At 36.4% G+C, this 21386-nt stretch overlaps 1 protein-coding gene across 2 annotated transcripts in view; it reads left to right on the forward strand.

The window, feature by feature from the left end:
• The window catches only part of LOC122163455 (DNA primase large subunit-like), a 106541-nt gene that overhangs the window by 54076 nt on the left and 31079 nt on the right, over positions 1-21386 (forward strand). Inside the window, exons 8-10 of one of the 2 annotated variants that reach the window (XR_006169941.1) lie at positions 10621-10689; positions 15866-16102; positions 16971-17174. Coding sequence is in view for 1 of the 2 variants with exons in the window: in XM_042824704.1 (XP_042680638.1) it covers positions 10621-10689; positions 15866-16093 (297 nt within the window). In the remaining variant the exon portion in view is untranslated. Of the gene's footprint in view, positions 1-10620; positions 10690-15865; positions 16103-16970; positions 17602-21386 lie in introns of those variants that run through there. The other variant, XM_042824704.1, reaches the window with a different exon arrangement.

Consider the following 21386-nt stretch of genomic DNA (forward strand, 5'->3'; position numbering starts at 1 on the left):
TTTTTTTGTCAAGTAGGATTGGGACTCAGTACAAATCTTAAATTTTCAGATATTGATCTTCTAAATCAGACAGGCTGAGATATTTGGGAAGGGAGTGTTTCAAATCTCCTGTGATACTGTACTGATCTTATGACTGTCAGTACTCATTACTCATTTTCTTGGTCTTTCACGGCCAATAACAGTTCATAGTCCCTCAGTCCAGACTGTGACTTGTCTTCTCCAGTGCTGGTACAATAGTTGATCTTCCAGTGGTATCAGCAATCTTGTTTTTCTTTAGCTCAGTGAATGGTTAGTAGGGGGTGAATGGTTCCATCCATCTTTCAGAATCTCTTGATATAGTTGCTTGGCCTAAGAACTGATATTTGTTTTGTGTGTACCTTCTGAATCTGTTAGATGTTCTCCTAACTCCAGATCAGTGAGAGCCTCCTTAAAACCTGACAGATTCGTAGTTTGAATGAATGATTCAGAATTTGACCTTTCAGCTATTTTAATAAACAGTATATGACCTTTGGGTCACGGCTTCCTACAGTTGCTCCTTGTTTTCTTCTGAAATTCTTTTGCTGTCTTCAGATATGAAGTTTTGTTTTGCTTCTGTTGCTCTGTGTACTAGATGGCTGTCACAAAGTGAAAAATTCCCTTCTGTGTTGTTAAAACCAGATCAATGTATGTACTGCAATGCTTTTTCAGTTCTCCCTGCTTTGTCATAGTGAAAAATGCATTTTTCTGAACTGAGAGGATGCTCAATTGGCCTCATGATAAGGACAGCCAACTTGAATTTTATATAAGTGTTTCAGGACTCTGATATATGAAGATTCCACATCCACCTGGTGAAAAAAGTGTGCAGAGTATTGAAGTCAATGATGATCTGGGAGGATCATGTAGAAAGTCATGTCAGCACCTATATAGTTGCTTGCAGCCTCAGGTGTTACAGGCTGTGGTCCCAGAGCATTCCCCAGCATTCATCCCCATCTTTTAGTTTTAAGAGTCATCCCCAACTTCCCAGCGTCTTAGCTCTTTCTGGACTAGAATTTTCCCCCTATCCCAAAAAAACATACCCATGCTTCATATTTTCAGTGCCAGAAGATGTTCTTCCTTCTTATGTACAGAGGTTTTTAAGTTCAACTACTTATAAATAACCTTTCTGTTGTTTCTAAAAGTGGTTAGCAGCGGCTGAGCAGATTTCTGTGGAGGTCAAGGAATCATTCTCAACTATATTTGTGTGACAAGAGTTAATTGGATTATCATAACCGTTAATATGATTTACAGCTAAGAACTCATTACCCTATGCAGAAGAGAAAGTACTATTTCTAGGCTTTTCTGTGAGTGGAGGACTACAGATTCCTTTGTATGCTGTAAGCATAAGAAATGCTTCTCTTTAAGAATGTGTCTACGTTTATACCCAGGAGACCTCCTGAGTGGATGGTTTCTGCTGTAGAATTCGAGTTTTTCTGCCAATGTGTGCATTTGTTATGTAGCTGTTGTTACGGAGACAGATGAGATTTTTCAGAAGGCATCTTCATGGTAGGTCTCAAGGTGCATCTCTGTGTGCAAGGGCTTGAGATCTTCAGAGTTTGCCACGCAGAGTTCTGTTCATATGCTTGCCAAGTATTTTGTTCTTATTGAAACTGCCATGTGGTCCTGTGTTTTTTTTGTTGGTTTTTTTTTTTTTTTTTACATCTTGTTGTACTAGATACTCAAAGCACTCACTCTCTTTGGTAGAGGAGTGAACGAGAGTGTGCATCATGGTATGTTGCTCTGATGAACAGTTGTCGATGCTTCTCTCCTACTAAGAAGCTCGTTTCAAGGGATTGAAAGCTCAAGAGTTTGTTGGCTACTGAAATTAATTTCTCATTCCAAAAAATGAGGTTGTTTGGAAACTCATCAGGCCTTCCATATGTATCAGCATCCTTCATCAGAGTGCTGATACTGTCCTGGCCAGAGGGGCTACAGAAGCTGTGGCAGCTAAGGCTATGCATCGAGGGTTTCACGTTGGCACAGCTAATGCCCAAAATAAAGCTGATCTGATGTCTTAACCTTAATCTGTGCAAGTATGAATACAGCTGTTCAAGTTTGAGTTTGATGGAGACTTAACACTGTCTTTGCAGTGCATAGTGATTTGCATTTTGTAGTTGGGAGGACTGTTATTCATAGCAGTCTGTTGGACCCTTATCTCCAGTTCATACAGAGGATCTGGATCAGAACTATTACTTTTTTGGGGTGTTTCATTTCCATTTGATCAAAATGGCTTTAGTATCTATGAATTATCTCTGATAATGTTGAGGACTTTTTTTTTTTTTTTCTGATTAGAGTACCAGGGGTTATTACATTTTGATGTCGTTTTGTGTTTCTCTTCAAAAACATCAGTGCTGTCAGTGCAAAAAAAAAACCCCTTGGTTCACTCCTGAATATACTGTGTTCAACAAGATCATATAAACTGAATAGTGGTGGCTTATCTTGAGATAAGTGAGCTCACAGTTCTTTAGACCATCAGATTTAGATTTGTAGTATATCAGCAACCACATCAATGATTTTTTTTTTTTTTTCTTTTTCTCCTGCAACTTTTATGACTTATCTGAAAAGATCCTTGAATCATGAAAGCTGGGTTACTGTTTTAATTGATCCCAGGTTGATTGGAGATGGCTGCAGGTGGGTTTTATTGTTTCACGAATAATTGCAAGCAGCAACCTGTTGGTTTGGATGCATTTTCCGTCCTGTTTAGTTTATACCTTCTGTTTCTTTGGGTTCATTCCAAATCACCTGAGCTCCAACTTGATTTTAGTTCTGGGATTTCAATCTGTTGTTTTAGAGTACTCATATGTCTTGCCTTCAAGCAAGTGAATTATTACCCTGTCTTGTTTACGAAGCTTATTCCTCACTGCTGTTGTGCGGGCCAAAATATGAGGTACTGTCTAGCTTATGTATAGGTCCTTTCCAACCTTGTGATTCTATGATTCTATGATCATCATTTCCAGAAAAGGAAAAAAAATCAGGCAGTAGAGAGCTGGGACACCAAATCGGCAAATGCCACAAGTTGGTAGATCAGTTCTAGCAAATGCATATATCTTGTCAGATTAGCACTGCTCCCATTTTCAAACTGTACACTATCTAAAAATGACTGATAAAGAAGCAAATGAAAATTGCTTGAAGAGCAAACTACTCTTCAGTGTGTTCACTATTGCTTCTGAATTGTACCAGGCAGCAGTCTCTCTGCTCTCACTGTGCTCTATCTCTCGTGATCCCCCTTAGATCAAGTTTTTAAAGGATATAGTGTATTTAGAAAGAAGGCTTCTAAATTTAATAAATGTTGCTGGGCTTTGTAGAGCTGTGTGTCTGAGTTCTTGCTCATGGAGGTTACTTTCTCAGTGCTGTCCTCAGCTTCATACCTTTTACATAAGAAGTACTCCTTTTTTATCCTTTAAGATTCACAGGACCAGGAAGTCGCTGGAGTTTTTCCACAAATAAAGCATTAGGCCATTCTGTGGTGGGAACAAATGCTGTAATCACGTTTTTTTTTTCCAAGTGGCTTCTGTGCATGGATGAGGTGTTAAACGAGAAAGCTGGTCTTTGGGACTGTGATACAGAGTAAAGAGTGCCAGACTTCTCATGAGTCAATAGTGTGAGCATTGCTTCCAGTGCAGCCATTCTGTAGTACAGTCAGTATTGAAAAAAGTGATGAAAACATTTGAATATGTAAATCTCCTCAGTGTAAAGTATCAAGATCCAGCTTGCTATCTCAGTCTGGATTTTCTGAGGCTGTGCCCTGTCTGAGATTGTCTCTACTAAAATGGTCTTTCTGAAGTAAACAGAAAATGATTTCCAGGTCATTCCTAGTTATTATATACCCTGAAGCAGAAAGAATTAATCCTGATGTTTATTTCAAGAGCTGAATTATTTGACTTGTATTTAGTTCACATTTTCTTTAGGTTAAGCTGTTTCTTTATTTGTGAAATTACATTTTTTTGTTTGCTTAAAAATTGCTTCTTGGAAAAGTAATACGGTTAGCTGAGCATCTAATGTGTGATTGCATAGTATTTGAATTTATATTATATTTTGGATCACATTTCATTTCTGTCTTCGGTATACTGCTCATCAGGTAAAATAACATCTGAGAATGGCTAATCAGTTTGAAGAATATGAAGATGAAAGCATATATCAGATAAATGTATCTGTTGTGCTGTGCTAAATGTGCTATAATGTGTTGTTTACATAACTCAAATAGAAGAATAGATATTGGCTTTGAATTAGAATTACTTTAAAAAATCTGTTCTTGAAGAAATTGCCCAAGTCCTTTTCCCAATTCACTGCTTTCACAATAGCAAAAGGTATGAGCGCTTATAGTTCTGCAGTCAGGAGAAGTAGAATATCCACATTTATTTTTGCTTTTGTTCCAATTACTTCCTCTTAAAAATAAGAAACAAAGCATGTAAATGAACAGGAGACAGATGACTTCAGAGTAGTATTTCTTTCTAGAAAGAATTATTCTCTTAAAAAAAAAAAAAAAAAAACAAGCTGTTTTCCAGATTTAGATCAAATTTAAAATTCTAAATAAGTAATTGCAATGAGACTATTGTTTTCTGACAAGTTGGGTGTTTTAGTGGACTGGAGAGTCTTTACAGACAGAGAAATTAATTAGGCAAGCCATGCCTGGGCAAATCATACTCCCTCTTCTGATGATTTAATATTAGAGAAGCTTTAGATCATTCCTGGCTGTAAAAATATTTTCTCTGCAGCTGAAGAATTTTGCCCTACCCTCAGTTAGTGTTGTGCTTTTTTAAGTTATGAGGATACCATTTCAATAACAGTTATTAATAGTTTTTATACTACTATTTATTGTGGAAATATATAAAACAGGAACAAAACCACAACAACAGCTGAAATTCTTGATACAGACAAATGTCATGGGATATTGGTTTTATTATTACAGTTTTACTGTAATATTATTCAGTATTAACATTTCTTAATTGTAGCAATTGCTAGTCTTCTGTGACTTGTGGTTGTATTAAATATGTAATTGTTGGTGATACCATATAGAACTTCATATTTACTGGTTTTTGAAAACAGTTAAATTAATATTTTTAAGATTTTACTCAGAACAAAGACACTGAGTATTTTGTGGTGGGGTTATTCCCCAGTAAATTAAGTAGTTAAAACTCAAGTCCTAGAGTGGGATAGCGCTACATGTTGGCTGTCAAGAAAATCTTAAAAAGCATTAGCTCTTCAATCTAGAAATTGTACATGGTTCAGATCTCTCAAGTGGCAGGTTAAAACCACTTGCTTTCCAAAATTGCTTGCATTGTTACTGTCTTTACTACATCAAAACTTGCAAATGCTTTCAAACGATTAAAGCTTTCAAGGTAGATAGTATATGTCTTCAAAGTAAGTTTGTGTCAAGGAGTCTTTGTAGTGAAAATAAATTCTTTGGGCACTCTGGTGTGAATGTGAGCGCTGACTCTTCCCATCCATAGATAGAAATCATTTACTGACTGGAGATATTGTTCAGCCATGGTTTTGAAAGTAATAGTTGTGTGCTGGAAGTGCGTCTTCCCCATTTTATGTGAGACTGTGCTTTCTCTAATATACTTTATAGACCTGGTATTTTGACATTGCACTTTTCTTGTGGTTTATCAGAATAGTGAAGAGCATAGCTAATCTGTTTGATCTTAAAAGGCTATGGGAATACAGAATATTTTTAGAGTATGCATGGATTTTATTTTGCGTAGAACGTGGTTTAAAGTGCTTAAGATAGATGTTAAGTTGGAAGCTAGTAATGGTTGGACTGGAAAATATATATATTTTAAATTTGAATTTGTATTCTAACTGCCAGAAGGATGGAATAGAAACTGTTTGCTACTGAGAGTGCCTGTTCTTGAATCATAGAATGGCTGAGGTGGACGGAGACCTCTGTGGCTCCACCTGGTCCAACCCCTGCTCAAGCAGGGACACCCAGAGCAGGGTGCCCAAGACTGCTAGAGAGGAATTAATTTAAGCAAATTCAATGTGAAGTATTTACATTCATTAGTCAAATGTTAGACTTGGGTTCAGTGAGTTTTTTTAGACTAAAGGTGGGCTGCTACTGTGGAAGGCAGTTCTACCCTTTGTTCGTCCTTGCATGTTGAGTTTTCATTCCTTTCCTTATACTGACCTTAAGACGACATGGTAAAATAGGTGAAAAGGAATATCCAGCTGTAAGTGAAACCTGGGGAAAGTGAGGAGGGAGGGTTCACTTTCGGTCTGTCGTTAGTACTGAACTGGGAGGAATAGGGGGTGGGTAGAATTACCATCTGTGTATTTACACTTCGGCAGCTTCAGTAGCTTCAGTTTTTAGTATTTCAAACTGCTCATAAAATTTTTATTCAGAAGAAAACAAATGAAAGAAGGATGATACAGAGAAAGTCAAAGGCATAAACACAAAGATCAGAAAGCAGGAAAACAACCAATATGAAGCAAAAATGTTTCAGCTCCTTATTCTTGAAACTGTTTTGTAAACTTAGAATGTATACTAATTGCTTCAATTTTGTAAGGACATTCCCCTCTCACTCCCCCCACTTCTTTTTTGATCAGGACGTGAAATGCAGTATGGATTCTTGGGGCAGGACTGAAGCTGAAGTGGCCAGAAATCATATCAGCAGTCGTATCTTTAGCCACCTTTGGAATACAGTGAAGGGTAGAAAGAAGTTGTACTTAACTGAATCCACAACAGAATTTGGTTTTGAAAATCTGAGGTAGTTTAGCAGCTGTCAAATAAAACAAAGTAACTTGGAATAAATGAAAATAACTATGGATAATTGCAGAGCTCAAACTATCCAGCTAGGCAGCATCTCAGCTGAAAAAGCTGAGGATCTATAAAGCAGGTGGCTGCATGCAGCTGCCAAACATCATCTTAACCTAATTAGTAGTCAGTAAAGCAACATCAGAAAAGCAAGTTGCAGATGGTAGCAAAGGAAAGGCGCATAAGAAGTAACAAAAAGAGTCCTTCAGTATGTACCCTTCCTTGCAAAGTAAAGCAATTTAGTGTAAATGTCTGAGTATAGGAGGAGGCAAAAGATTGTTGTGGGTAATTAAGGTAGTTTTGAGAGGAGAACTCTTTCTGGATAACACCAGTGAAAAGCAGCTGCAAGTTTGCTTTCGTTACCAGCGCAAATGTAGTAGGAATGGTGATTTTTATTATGAATTATAATTCCTTTTTGTTGAAATAGAAGACTGTTCCTCTCACTCAGAATACTTTCATAGAATCACGAGGTTGGAAACGACCTACAAGATCATCTAGTCCAACTGTCTCCTCATCACCAGTGCCACCACTAGCTGGGCTCCACTCTTGTCTTTTTTAACTGTTTCTTTTTCTCTCACAGCAACTTGCTCCCGTTAAAGCCCGTTAATCTGCTAAACCTGTTCTTCCTAGGATATATTTATGGTAACCCTCATTCCTCAACTTCATCATATACAGAAAAGTGAATCTGTTCCCATGTGAGGTGACCAATATAAAGTTACTGATATGCTAATTATCAGGCTTATGGCTTGTCTGCCTTCTGGATGCCTCTCAGAATGGATGGGAGCTGAATTTTAACTGCTTTTCCCTGAATAGGTTGCAAAAGTTTGTCAGACTTTTTTGTCCAGCCTCAGATTTTAATCACTGTGTGGGAATTGTGTAGTGTTGTCATCTCTGTCTGACAAATTTGGCTGAAATTGACTCAGCAGCCAAAGTTGGAGAGATGATTTGGTGGAGAGGGGAAAGGAGTTGTGGATAAGTATGTTAGTACAATGTGTGGTTAATGATGCAATCATATACATTATTTGGGGAAATTGGACGAAAGTACCTGGTCTGTACTGTCTGTGTGGTGACACAGCAGTCACCTCAGGGAGGTTTGAGGATTCTTGAGGAAATGGGACAAGTGTTCCTTGTCGGATCTGCAGAGAAGCTGGAAAGATTGAGCAGCTACAAAATAATAAAGCTTTTCTTTAGAAATTTGAGTTCCTCAAGGAGAGCTCTGATAACGTTATGTGTATGTGAGCAGTATTGATTCTTCTTCACTGTAAAGATGGGTCAAGATTTTCTCATAGATGGATCAAGGGCATAAGTGGGCATGATATAGTTTGTTCTGAATAATCTCTCCCACAAAACTGGAAATTAAAAGTGCCCCTTTATTCTGTCATCATCTGTGCTTTGACAGTGATAGCTGTCACTTGAAGTTATCCAAGAAGACAGCAGTGATCTTACATCCTGCGAGTCACTGTGAGTTAGTAAATCAAACGCTGGCTTTTGTTGGTAATGCTTGTCATTTCTGCTTTTAAGGATAGTTGGACAGTGGCATCATTGATATAAAAAGTAGCTATAGTGTCATAGTCTGAAATTGAAAAGTTGAACAAACTGCAGCATGACTAACTTTTTAACTGATCAACTTTTCCTGAAAGTTCTCTAAATTACAAGAGAATTTTGATGCTTTTAAACTTTTGGGTTTTATACACAGAAGTTGTTGAGGCTTTAGAAAGGTTTTATTTGCTCACTTGATTCTGAATCTTAGAATACCTTTCCAGCTGAGGATTAGAACTATTTATATTGAAGTGTAATCTTGGTTAAATTAATAAATCTGAGAGAACCTGAAGTGTTCATGAACTAGATTGAGTTAGTTGACTCTTCCAGCTGGAAAGATTGGTTTAGAAAAATCTGAATGCAATAAAATAAAACATTCAGCCAGCAATGGGCACGTAGGTCTTCTGATCAGTATTCCAAATTATGAGAAAAACATGTTAGGGCATAATGGCTTTTTGGAATAATGAAAGCTGGCTTAATGTTTCTGTCCTATTTGAATATATGTGTTGCATCTATCTGTAATACATGTGTGTGTATATATGTAAGTAAACAATACAATGTTGTTAGTGTTTAATACAATGTAGTTAGCATTTATTTGAAAGTTAAGATAGCTCTTTTGCACAATACAGATATTTTTTGTTAGTAACAGAAAGAGAAAAATGTAAGGCGGAGCACAGTTGAAGCATTTAGAATAGTTTTCTTCAACCATTTGCTTAATGTAACACTATTTTTTCAGTCATTTTCAAAGGAGAGAGATAAAAAAATCGAAGTGTGCATGTTTCTGTGCATACATATGCATGTATGTCAGAGAGCTGAATTTCAGACTTCATTGCCCACTTGGCCTTGATCTTGAACTCTTACAGAAGATTTAACAGGAATTTGCAGGAAGCATAGAAGTGTAATCAGTTAGACTATGACAGAGAAAGTATGTGGTTAAGTACTTTCTTGGCACTGTGTTGTCATTTTTTTTTATCCATTCAGCAAATGTAATTTATTTATATATCTGTCAATAAATATGAGGCGGCATCCAGTAATGAGGACAGCAGGGATTTAAGCTGGAGTACGTTGCTGTGTTTGACACAAAGGTCAAACCTGGGAAAGGGACTTGAAATTAACATTTCTAGAAAACTACTTTTCTATCCACTGAGGTTATCTCTTAATTCCAGCAATCTTCTCATTTTGATAAGCAGGGAGAGCATATATTTTGACTATATGAAGGAGGGAGGGGGTGATGAAACTTTAACACATACAAAAAAAAAAAAAAAAGGAAGAAAAAAAAATCAGCCAATATTGTGTTCTGCTGATAAGAGTGGGACTTTGTACAGCACAGAAGAGATTACATGCAGTAGAATTGGGACGCAAATTGTGTTTACAAAAGATGGCATGATTTTCCTAATAGGTGTTCAAAGCAGGCTATTCACTCACATATTCTGCTGAGCTTGGCCAGAAATAGCTTCATTTTAAAAGGACAAATATGATTGAGGGTTAGAAGCATTTCCCTCTCAGAGATACTTGTCTGAAGGGTTTGAATTAAATTTTCTTGATGATGGAAGCACTGTACTATTTTATTTTGCATCTGTATGAACTGGTAGTATGGAAAATAAAGATACAAATAGTGTACTTGATTGTTTTGTGTTTTGAACACTTGAATTACTAGATTTACATCTGCTACTATGGAAGAAGTGCCGTTTCCCCTTGTCCTGTCTCCACTCACCACTGAAAAGAGTCCGTCCTTGCCATTCTGCCCCCCACACCTTAGATATTTATAGACCTGGATCAGGTCCCCTCTCAGTCTCCTTTTCTCAAGGCTGAACAGACCTAGTTCAATCACTCAGCCTTTCTTCATAGGAGAGATGCTCCAGGCCCTTCACCATCTTTGTGGCCCTCCGCTGGACTCTTTCCAAGAGATCCTTGTCTTTTTTATGCTGGGGAGCCCAGAACTGGACGCAGTACTCCAGATGAGGCCTCACCAGGGCAGAGTAGAGGGGGAGGATCACCTCCCTCGATCTGCTGGCCACACTCTTTTTAATGCATCCCAGGATGCCATTGGCCCTCTTGGCCACAAGGGCACACTGCTGGCTCATGGCCAACCTGTCGTCCACCAAATAGAATAGAATAGAATACACAATAGAATAGAATAGAATACACAAGTCAAAGATGATACGTGCTGCAAAGTTACTTGAAGTAGTATGCACATCTGTTGGGAAAGGTGATATTTGCCCTGTTGTAGTAAATATCAACAAAATGCAAAGTTCTCTGTTGCATGTGTGTGCTACCTCTGGATTCTTTACATTTTTTCTTCCTCTGTGTAGATCCTGGAATTGGTGAAGGGCATGCATTACCAGCTGGCGTGTCAGAAGTACTTTGAATTGACACATGATGTAAGTAGCTAGTAGTAATTTTTGTTAAACTACAACCATTGACTTTGTTTTGAAGAAGACCTTGGAAATTGTGTATGAAATGCTGAGACTATTTGCAATTTTTATGTCCAACGCTAGCTATCTTGCGTTTTTAGTTTTCAATTTAATAATTTCTTTTGTAATTCCCTTCATTTATATATTGATGACATACACATCATAAACATTGCAAGATACAGAAAAAGTTTGTGCTTTCTTCCTAAAATAGTCAATTCTGTTAATTTGTTTAAATGTTTTCATTTAGATATATACACTCAAATGTATTTCAAGCTGTTTAACTTCTTCAATATCCTGTTTTTAAACAAGTTGTCATTTTTAACCCATCATGCAAGTTTGGTATTATAAGGTATACCTTAAGTGGAATAGATCTAACAAATGTAACCAAAACTCTAATCTTTCAGCACTTAGAGAGTTGATGTTAATTTTCACTTGATAATTTTCTCATGTCATTTGTCATGTGTGATTAATTTTTAAATCAAGATAAGCAGACCTTTCCCTGCTTAATAGTAAGCTTCTATAAACTTTTAAATTAAGATCCTCCACAAAGGAGAGGTGTAAGATAGCAAAAGGCACTGGCACATCTTCTTCCTGATTTCTTGATTCAGCAAAAATAGTTTTCTCATTGGTTCAAGGTTCCTCACTGTCAAGAAAGAAGTAGGAGCACAGCCCTTCTTATAACTTTCTTTTCTCCACAACTGAAAAAAATTGAAACATCCCTTTCCAAACATCAGAACATGAAATGATCTTGTTAAAATCTAGATGAGGATTAGATGATTTTTGCCATTTTGACTTTTTTGTTCTTGCTGGTTTTCACATTTGATTTGTGTGGAACTCTTTGTCTCCTCAAATTCCCAGCAATCATAAGGCTTGAAAGTACAGCAAAAGTATGCTCTGAAACGTATTTAGTATTGCCTATTTCTGAGTTCACAGAGTCAGTCACAAGCTATGTCTACTTAACTGTTTTTGCATTTCTTCCCGTTATCGTTTATCAAGTTTCTGTTGCATTTTATTCTCGTGATTGTAACAGCTTCTCTGTTGGTTTCTGTTGTATAATGCTTGACGCTAAATCTGTCTTAATAAATCCAGCTGGATTAGAACGAAAATGTTTACAACTGTTGGAGAGTCCTTGCACCTCAGTGTTTCAGGTTCAAGGGATACCTAAAAGATGCTTCTCTTCAGATTCGTTGTAAACTGGGCTTTATTAATTTAATTGCTATACCTCACCCGGATCTTTGTGTCACCATCTCACAACCACAGAAGAAAAGCAGCTATCATTTGTGTAGTCTAGTGTATTCTCTTCAGGAAGGAACTAATGTGTTAAGAAATGCACCTCTGTGCATTTTAAGTCTTTGACTAACTGTGAAAGGTACTTGCTAAGCACTACATAGAATGCATGAATAGCTTTTCATGTTCTGGAAGGTTAGGGTGTACTGCTTTTTGAGAAAGTTCTTTTCTAAATAATAGTACTGTAATTTGACCAAGAAAAGCTTTTCTACGTGTGTGATGAAAATAAGGTATTTCGACTTAGTAGTCAACAGCCTTTTGAACAGCCTGTGCAGAAACATGATAGAACAAATATCATAAAAGTATGATTGGATTTAAAATTATATTTTAATAAGAATCAAGAATTATTTATTGCATATGAAACCAGAGTAAGTATTCAAAAACTACTAACATATCTGTATTTATGGCCTAATTTAAGTTATAAGGCATATCTGGAAAGCATCGTAACTGCTTGAAGTTCTAGTATTTGTACTTGAATTATCAATAAGCTATTTCATGTTGATTATCCCTCTTAGATTTGTTACAATTTTATTTTGTACTGATACAAGGCAACTTAAGTGAAGAGGAAATGAGACAATTTACAAATGTAGGGAGTGTAACCTGAATTCCAAATACTACAGCAATGAGGAATACCTTTCAAGATTACAATAGCATTGAGATTTTATTTTAATTTGGTTGATAAAGTTGGATCTCAATTCAAAATAGAGAAAAATCGGACAAAACAGTTCAGCGATCTGAGCTACATAACATGCAGTCAAGTAAAATAGATTGGTATCAGCTGTAAGCTGCTAATAGGTCAAATTAATATTCCTGTGACAGATTGTCTATAAAAAGAATTAGTGCTGTGGAATTTCATTGTACATAAGTCACCATTTACTGTTTTAAGCCTCTAGCTGTTAAGAATAAGAAAACCTAACTGGCTACTGACTGTGTTAAGTTGTATTCCAAAGGAACTAGAGATGTTAATGACGTTTGCATGAGTATTGCTGTACTAGTAATTTGCTGTAAATAAGCAGGTGATTATGTATATATTAATATTAATCTCTCAAAATTTCATTCCAGACCACAAATGTTTTACAGTCATTGTGTGTTTTTAAGAAGTAAATTAAATCTAACACACTTAGCAAGCTTTCTGCTGCCAAGGAATCCCCTGGAGTTGTTTATTTTAAAAAATACATACATGTAAAAATTTTTTTCTTTGTAATTAAATGTCAAGAACATTCAACTTGATGTGGTTGGTTTATGTCATTTACTCTAGCACCATAACTGTTCCACATGGTTTATCTATAACACCAGCTGTAATTTTAAAAGTTCTCGATTAAAACTCAAAGAAACTTCAAGCAGAGAAATTGCTGTAAAATTGTTGTTTCAGTTTCTTTTAGAACATTTCTTATAGCAGCAACTACAAAATTAGAGTTGGTCTGAAGGTCAGTATGTGCACGATGTGTTGAATCCAAGAATAGTCTTCTGATAGTATCAGCTGCTAGGTGGAATAAAGAGTTCTGTCTGAAGTGACAGATTTCTTCACTGGAATCAATACATGCTACAAGCTTAAATTTCTGACTGCCCAGAAAATACATTTTTCTTTGGACATAGTGGATTCTAGGTGGGTTAACAGGTGTGAATGCGTAAAACTGTTAGAGAAATCTAGTTTCTCTGTTTCTGGCAGTAAGCTTCTGGTAACTTCTCTGTAAGCTGAGGAAGGTTTTCAACCTTGGTGGTATTTCTGATGTATTTTTTGTGAATATTACCTAAAAACATTCTAAGACTTACATGAGTAGTCTAACATAGAAAAATTTCTGTGATTGTTTTTTAATGCTTCACCTCTATTTTTGTGTTCAACATTTGTTGTGTATTTCCAGTCAAAGCAGAATATTTTTGTTCAGAGAAATGTTCACTGAAAGTTACTAAAAATTACATGGGGATTATTGGTTTATCACTATCACAAATGCTGATGATAATTATGAACAAAACTTCCCATTTATTTCTTCCAGCTCTCAAAAGAGGTGACTGAATAGCTAGAATTCTTTTAATAAAAATGATGTTGCCTAAACTTAATCCACTACATCTTTATTTTAGTAACATTCAGGTTTGAAAAGGAGAGTACGCAGACTCATCCTACAGTTTTAACTAACAGTCTTTAAATAGTTTTTAGCCAAATGCCATCATTCACCTCTGGAAACATGACTGTAGATTTCACTTATACAGTGAGCATGTTCTAACGTATTGGGAAGAGAGCAGTTTAAAACAAAATTAGAATTACAAAATGAATCTTATTGGTCTGAAGAGAACTGAGATTTTAAGGAAAAAAAGAACTCATTAAGGGCTTTTTCTAAATGAATAAATGAAGATCGGCTTTTTACTGTATTAGTTATTTTTAAGCCTTTTGATGTCAAGAAGTAATTTAGTAGTTCCCACACAATGGAAATTGGAACATGGATGAAAGCTGGCTGGATGAAATTCGTCCAGATAAGACTGAAATTAAATTTACTCTTGGTTTTGGATTTATTTTTGCTAATGTGCCTTTTATTTTTGAATTCCTAATTAGCATGGTAGGCCAGCCACTTATTTTTAAGATTTTTTCAATCAAGGTCACTTGCTACAGTCACTAATATCTTTTTTTCATGCCTGAATTAGGTTTTGTTGTATGTGTGGCTGTTTTCTGATGGTGCTAAAGTAGGTTGCAGCAATACATTTAATCAGGATCGCATTTTGGACACACATTGATTCTGCGCTTGATGATTTTTCACAAGTGGCTGAAATTTAAGCTCGTGGCTTTGCATATTAAATCAGCCACTGTGTATATCCTCATGAGGGGGGTGTGGGTGTGTGCAGAATTACTTGTTAAGTTGGAATTGACTCCACTTCCCCCAGCTACAGCTCTCTCAGCACTGCCCCAACACAGCTCTGAAGGTCTCCTTTCCCACCGTGGGCTGTTCTTGGGCTGTAGCTCTGGCCTGGGCTGCTTCTGAGGGTATCCATGGGCTGAGACCTTCAGGTGTCGTCCGCTGCTGTATAATACAAAGGTTACATCAGAGATTGTGGTGAATGTGTCAGTTTTACTTTTAAAACTGAAGCCCTGGTGAAGTATTTCATGAACGTTAATCTAATTTGCATTAGTCAAATAATTATGGACCTGAAAGAATGTTGGCTAAGTAGAAAAGAACAATACAAATACAGTGCTCTCTGTGCTAATATTCTGTTCTTTTGCACTGAAAAGGCACCTAGCTGTTTTGTGGTATTGGTTTTGCAGATGGTGGAGTTTCGGGATGCTGATGCTTAGCACTGGAGCTTAACCTACTGGACTTGCTTAGCCTGTTGTTCTGTAAACAGTGAATTTATTACTATTGGGGGAAAAAAAAAAAAAAAAGATGAAGCTGCTGGTTTCTGTTCATTGTGCTTCATGTTGATACTTTAAGCTCTGGGTTCTTTTTCTGCTGTTGTAAAAACTTTTACTTATTTTCTCTATTTCCATTTGTGCTTTAGACTTAGCATGGTTCATTTCTTGTGTAAGAAGATGCTGCATTTAGGTATTGATTCAGTTGTCCTAAATCTTTGAATCTTTGAATGTATGGTATTTTACCTGTATTGCTTTTTTGTTTGTTTATTTTTAATACAGGAAAGACAATTAAAAATACTGCTTGACGATTATGCCAAAGCAATCATTTTATTCCTAATGTGAGGAAAGAAATTGTGTGATTAAAAAAAAAAAGTCAGGGTTATATTTATTGGGCTAGTATTGACAAACCACTGCATTCAACAAAATTTGAAATTATTAAATTAATAGTTATTCTTGAATATGAATTGAAATGATTTTTAAAAATAAGAATAGTAACTTTTCCTTTCATTTTTGTAGGTTGATGACATTGGATTTTCTTTGAATCATCCTAATCAGTATTTTGCAGAAAGTCAAAGGATATTAAGTGGTGGTAGAGAAGTGAAGAAGGAACCGAGTCATTTGGGAAACTCTCAGCAAAGAAATAATAGTCAGGAAAGCGTGAATTCAAATTCTACTCCCACCACTTCAAATATGACCACTGATGCAGAGCTGGAGGGACTGGAGGCATACTTCACTGAAGATTAAGCAACTATGGTAGCTTTTTTCTTTTTCTGTTCTTAACTGAATTAATGCTTTTACTAAGAAACATGCACTTCACTACCTAGAAGACACAAGCATTTAGCAATTAGTATAGGCTGATGGAAAAGGAAGAATGATGCTGAGGCTGTAATCACATGCAGTGCTTACTGTTGTTGCTGTAGAATACTATTGGATAGGGTATCTTGAAGGATGGGAAATGGGAAATTCCTTCCCATTTCTTAGGTGCCTTTTGCCTGACTTGCCTTTTTTGGTTTTGTTTAAGATGTATAATTATTTTATCCTATTTTGTGGTCATTTTTGTATATTATTAATAAAGAAATTGCAAGATAAAAAATTGCAGTATTTTATTTTTAGCTGTCTTTATATGGCAATTAAGTGAGACTTCTTCCTTGATCTTAACTACCTTCTGAAGCAGTGAACATGTTTTCTACACAAGAAGCTGCAGGAAATCAGCTTCCTAATTCGTGTACCTCAGCACTGAATTTCAAGAACTTGTTAATGTGCTTGAGGTAGAACCTAGCTAGAGTGTGCATGTTACCTGTGTAGTTGTATTATGCTAGAGGTTTTATTCTTTGCAGCAGCTGACTGATTCAAACTATTAATGGTGTAATTGGACTTTTTCTTTTATTACTATGAAGATTTTGGACAAACCTTCAGTCTTTGCTTCTTGTATGTTCATTTAAGGGCATGTAACTTTCACATACCTGGTGCAACACTGGGTGTTAAAAAAAAATATATCTTTTGTTGTTAGAAAGGGATTGACTAGTAGGGTGCACTGTTCCTTAAATTATTCCTGATTTAATTAATGACTGCTCTGTGTAAAGTACCAGAATCTTACTCCTTGAATACCATATATTCAAAGGAGTTGTAGAAATCCATCCTGAAAAAGGCTGCACTCCAGATACTGAAGATTGAAGCAGCAAGGAGTTACAGACAGTGATGCTGGTGAAGCACCAGACAGCACTCCACTGATGTGTGGGACTGTTGGACTCCATTGATGGTGAAGGATTCTATGGAATCTACAGATGATTGAAGGATTTTCACCTGAAGGTTTTGAAGTGCCTTTGTAAGTGGTGACAGTGCTCTAATTTTGAATTTCTTCTGCCCTAACTCTCCTAAATGATGACATTGTCACTTTAATCACATTGCAATTAAAATTCTTAGCACTTTCCTTACCTTTACTCTGAAATCTGTTACATTGGGAATGGGGGCTCCCTGTTTATATATCTTCATTGATTGTTACATTAGTAGAATATAATTATTTTTAGTAATTCAAACGTAGAATTTAAAATAGGTCTCTGTTACAGGGAAGAATATAATCTCACTTATCCTGTGTTAAGTGGATAAATCTTAATCTAGAATGCAATGAACATAACATTATTTGACCTTCACTAGTTTACTGCTGGTTTATGTCTCAGCTCAAATGACTTTGAACTGTATTTTCTATTTTCTTCCCTTTTGTTACCTGCCAGGTGAATTGCAAAAAAATAAAATAAAATAGCAGTACATACAAATTAGTGCATACAGTTATAAGTAGCTTACAAAATGTAATTAATGTTTTTCTTTTTTGTCCTATTAAAAAGCAATTTAAGGCAATTTATTTTCAAATTTTTTACCATCTTGAATTTGAAAGCAGAATATTTTTAATTTGTTTATTGGTAAAAACCCAAAATGAGAATCTTCCCTCTCAGCAGCTGGACACTGAGGAGTTATTTGTCTTCCAGAGCTTTTGAACACTAACTGCCATGTAATTTAAATAAGAATCACTTGTTCCTTGATTGTAGAGCTGTTTGAGATTGGAAAGGCAAAATCAGTATGAATATGTAAATCAGTCATTTAGAAAAGCTTTTCCTGCATTGTTGTAATTCTATTTCAAAATTACATCTAGTTAGAAGACAAAACCAAGTGAGTCTGATATGATCATGCAGTAGTCAAGAAAGAAGTACAAAAGAAACAAACTCTACTCTTTTACAGCTTGACAAGAACATGTATTTCTAAAGTAAAAGGCTGCAGATAGATCTGTTTGCAAACCTGCTCTCTTAGTCCTCCTTCCAAGTGGCTCTTTAAACTTCTGTTATACTTTGTGTCTTCAAGAAGCTCAAACTTTGACAGTGTGAAACTGTTCTCGGTGAGATACTTGTGTGTTCTGGGTCAATAAAGATGGTGTTAAGAGAATACATGGTTGCATTTCTGAGAGGATGCATGCAACTGTCCGTCACCAAAAGACTGCTCTGTTCAGCCATGATGTTCATGTGGAAAGTGCTCTTCTTTACAACATATGGTCTTAAATGTACCGTAATTAAATGTGGAGAATTCTTCAAAAGGAACATAGCTTGTCCCTCAGCACGCTCATTTGCTAAGATTTGTTTAAATCCCTTAAATGCTGGAGGATTTAGGGCATTTGAATTGGACAGAGGTTGTGATCAGTGGGTACAATTCAGTCCCCCAAGGAACATGAACTTGTATGTATGAAGGTAAATCAATTGGAAAATAGGAACAAAAATGCTTGGAATAACTTCAGGAGTGAACTGTAGCTCGGAAATAAGCACATAGATGGGTAAGCACTGACTTGTTAACGGAGAAGAAGTGTTGGAAGATTTCAGAAGTGGTTTTAGGGTAGATAAAATGTAGATCTATGCTGACACAACTTCCCTGTCTCCAGCTATTGATCTGTCATCTGTTGATGGAGAGCAGGACTTGGTGATCAGGCTGCAGCCAGCAGGAAGATGTATGAACTCCTTATATCCCTTGAAGCAAAAATGATAGGCACAGTGAAAATGTCATGGGATGCTGGGTCTAGCTGAAACAAAAAGACTCAGGCAAGTTGAAGATGCTTTGTCATGTAGTTGTGAACTTTAATTAAGAAAGGGAAAATGGGATCATGAAATAGGCATTAAAATAGGAAAGTCAGATATGACAACCTTATTATTTATTTATCTTTTGGAAGAACATTATGCTCTACTAAGTATCAGAGCTGTATTATGGGAGGTGTTCTACAAGCAGAAGAAAGTCTTTGCCACGCATAATGCCAGCACTTAATGAACTATTAAGAATCAGGTTAGGTCAGTTCAGGAGGAGTGTCTTTGCTCCACCTGAACTGGAAAAATTGGTGCATGAGCTACTGGATGAAGTGTAATGGTCTGTGTTGTTGAACTCATCAAAGCAGACACTCCAGTTGGCCTTTTTGGACTTCAAAGTCCGTGACGCTAGGATTTATTTTGATGTTTAATAGGAAATGAATCCTGAAAGCTGCAGAGCATCCTCGGTTCAGCTCTGATGTGTTGGTCAGTAGGCAGAAGCCAGCAAAGCAGGAAGACCTGCATCAGCAAAGCATGGCATGGCTGTACTGTGAGTCTTTGCAATGTCAGTGCTTTTAGGGGAAAAATATGAGAAAAGGTGCTGAATAACATACATTCTAGTCTGATCTCTGCCTTTAGGAAATAAATAAAAATATGATGCCTATAAAGTTCTTCATGTCCTATAGCCTATATTTGCTGTTGCTACAGGGTTTTGAATGGAAGAGAATCCTTGTTGCTATGACTGAGGTGCTTCTTAGGCTGTTCCTCTCTTACCTCTAGAGGCTGAATGTAGTAGTTCTACCTACAGCTGAGTACATTTTTCTCTTTATTATGATGCCCCAATTGGTAATTACAATACTATGCTTTTCAAGATCCGGCATTAAAAGAAGTGTAATTTTTCACAGTTGAAAGAACTTCTCGTTTGGATTTAGATCATGCCCTTGCTTCTTAGAATTTATCACAGTGCTGGCACATCAGGGATAACAAATATACAAACATCTGAGTCAACATACACATAGGAAAAGGAAATTGCATGGAGTGTTTCAAATCAGTAGTAGGATTTGTAATACAAGTTGAATAATGTGTAATATAGTAGAATATGTCAGTAATGCAGATATATTTTGCTGAATGTAAGCATATATTAGGATGTGCAGTGTAACTGTAGAATCATTACTCCTCTCTCTATTTCTATTCATTTTGTTTAGAAGTGATCCTTGACAAAAATATTTTTCATCTTTTTTACCTTCAGTTAAAGAAAATTAGAATTTTGTACTGTGAACGTTTCAAATATATACTGGAAAAATGCATTTAAATGTCCCTTTAAAATAAACCATCAATTTTTTGGGGGGTAGATATTCTATTACCTCCACACTTTGGCTTAAACTGATTTTCATGAGTTATATAAAGCCCTCTCCCTTAACCTTAACATTTTGTGGCGTGATTAAGAAATGCCATTTTATTCATTTTCTTTCCAAGCACCAATTAGGATACAGCTCTCACACAGTAAGCATTTTAAAGACTTCCAGAACTGCTCATAGACTGTATTAATTTAACTCCTCTCTTTGCCATCCTCCCTCAGCTGAAATGATGAGTGCATGTAGAAGAAAAAATGTCTAAGCAAAATTGCACATGCAGTCAGTTTTCAGAGTTGTTTCCCTGTTTCACCTGGGCAGCCTCATGACAATATGTTTATACCTGTTCTAGATGCAGGGTTTTGCTTTTGATCTCCAAATTGTTTTCCTGCTTATGTAAATAAGTATTTGGAAGGAAAAGCAAAGCAGCCTTGCTATCCACAGCAGAAATGCCCACAGTACAATACTCAGCTGGCCTAGCTGCTTCCAGGCTGAAAGCCACATAAAATCTGAAACACAGCCATCAAACAGGCATAATCCAAATTGGTTACTAAGAAGATCTGATGGAGCTGTGACGTGGGAGGGTCCTCTCTCAGTTCCTAGCATTTATTGCGCTATATTGCTGCAGAGGAAAGAGCCCGTTGCTTCCTGGAGGTAGCTGAAAATTGTTCTGCAGCAGTGACTCTTGCTTAGGATGCTTTACTAGAGATCTGAGAGGGTAAAATCATCTCTGTACACCATACAGATGTATGCCATCTGTAAATAGTCCTGCTTGATAAATACTTTTTTATGACTGAAAAACATAGCTGTAGTGGTAACAAGCTTTTATTATTTTTGCAGATGATGTTCTCGCTGTGTGATCGACTTAGTCCATGCCAGGTTCAATATTTATTAAACTGCCCATCGTGCAGAATTTAAAAGACATTAAACCCTTTTCTATAACAGAATTTAATCTGAAGATATTTCTGTAGCCTGAAAGAACAGTATCTTAAAAACAGAACTGCTATATGTAATGTTACTTGTTCAGATGTCACCTTTTTAACCATCATAACTGTAGAAAATGATTGCTAAGAACTGAGGTCATCCATACACCTGGAATAAAAGTCTAAATGACTGCATTCCAGCTTT

The sequence above is a fragment of the Centrocercus urophasianus genome, unplaced genomic scaffold (genome assembly GCF_019232065.1).
Source record: "Centrocercus urophasianus isolate 14NV4802_14NV808 unplaced genomic scaffold, USGS_Curo_1.0 seq_10, whole genome shotgun sequence".
Classification (NCBI taxonomy): Eukaryota; Metazoa; Chordata; class Aves; order Galliformes; family Phasianidae; genus Centrocercus; species Centrocercus urophasianus.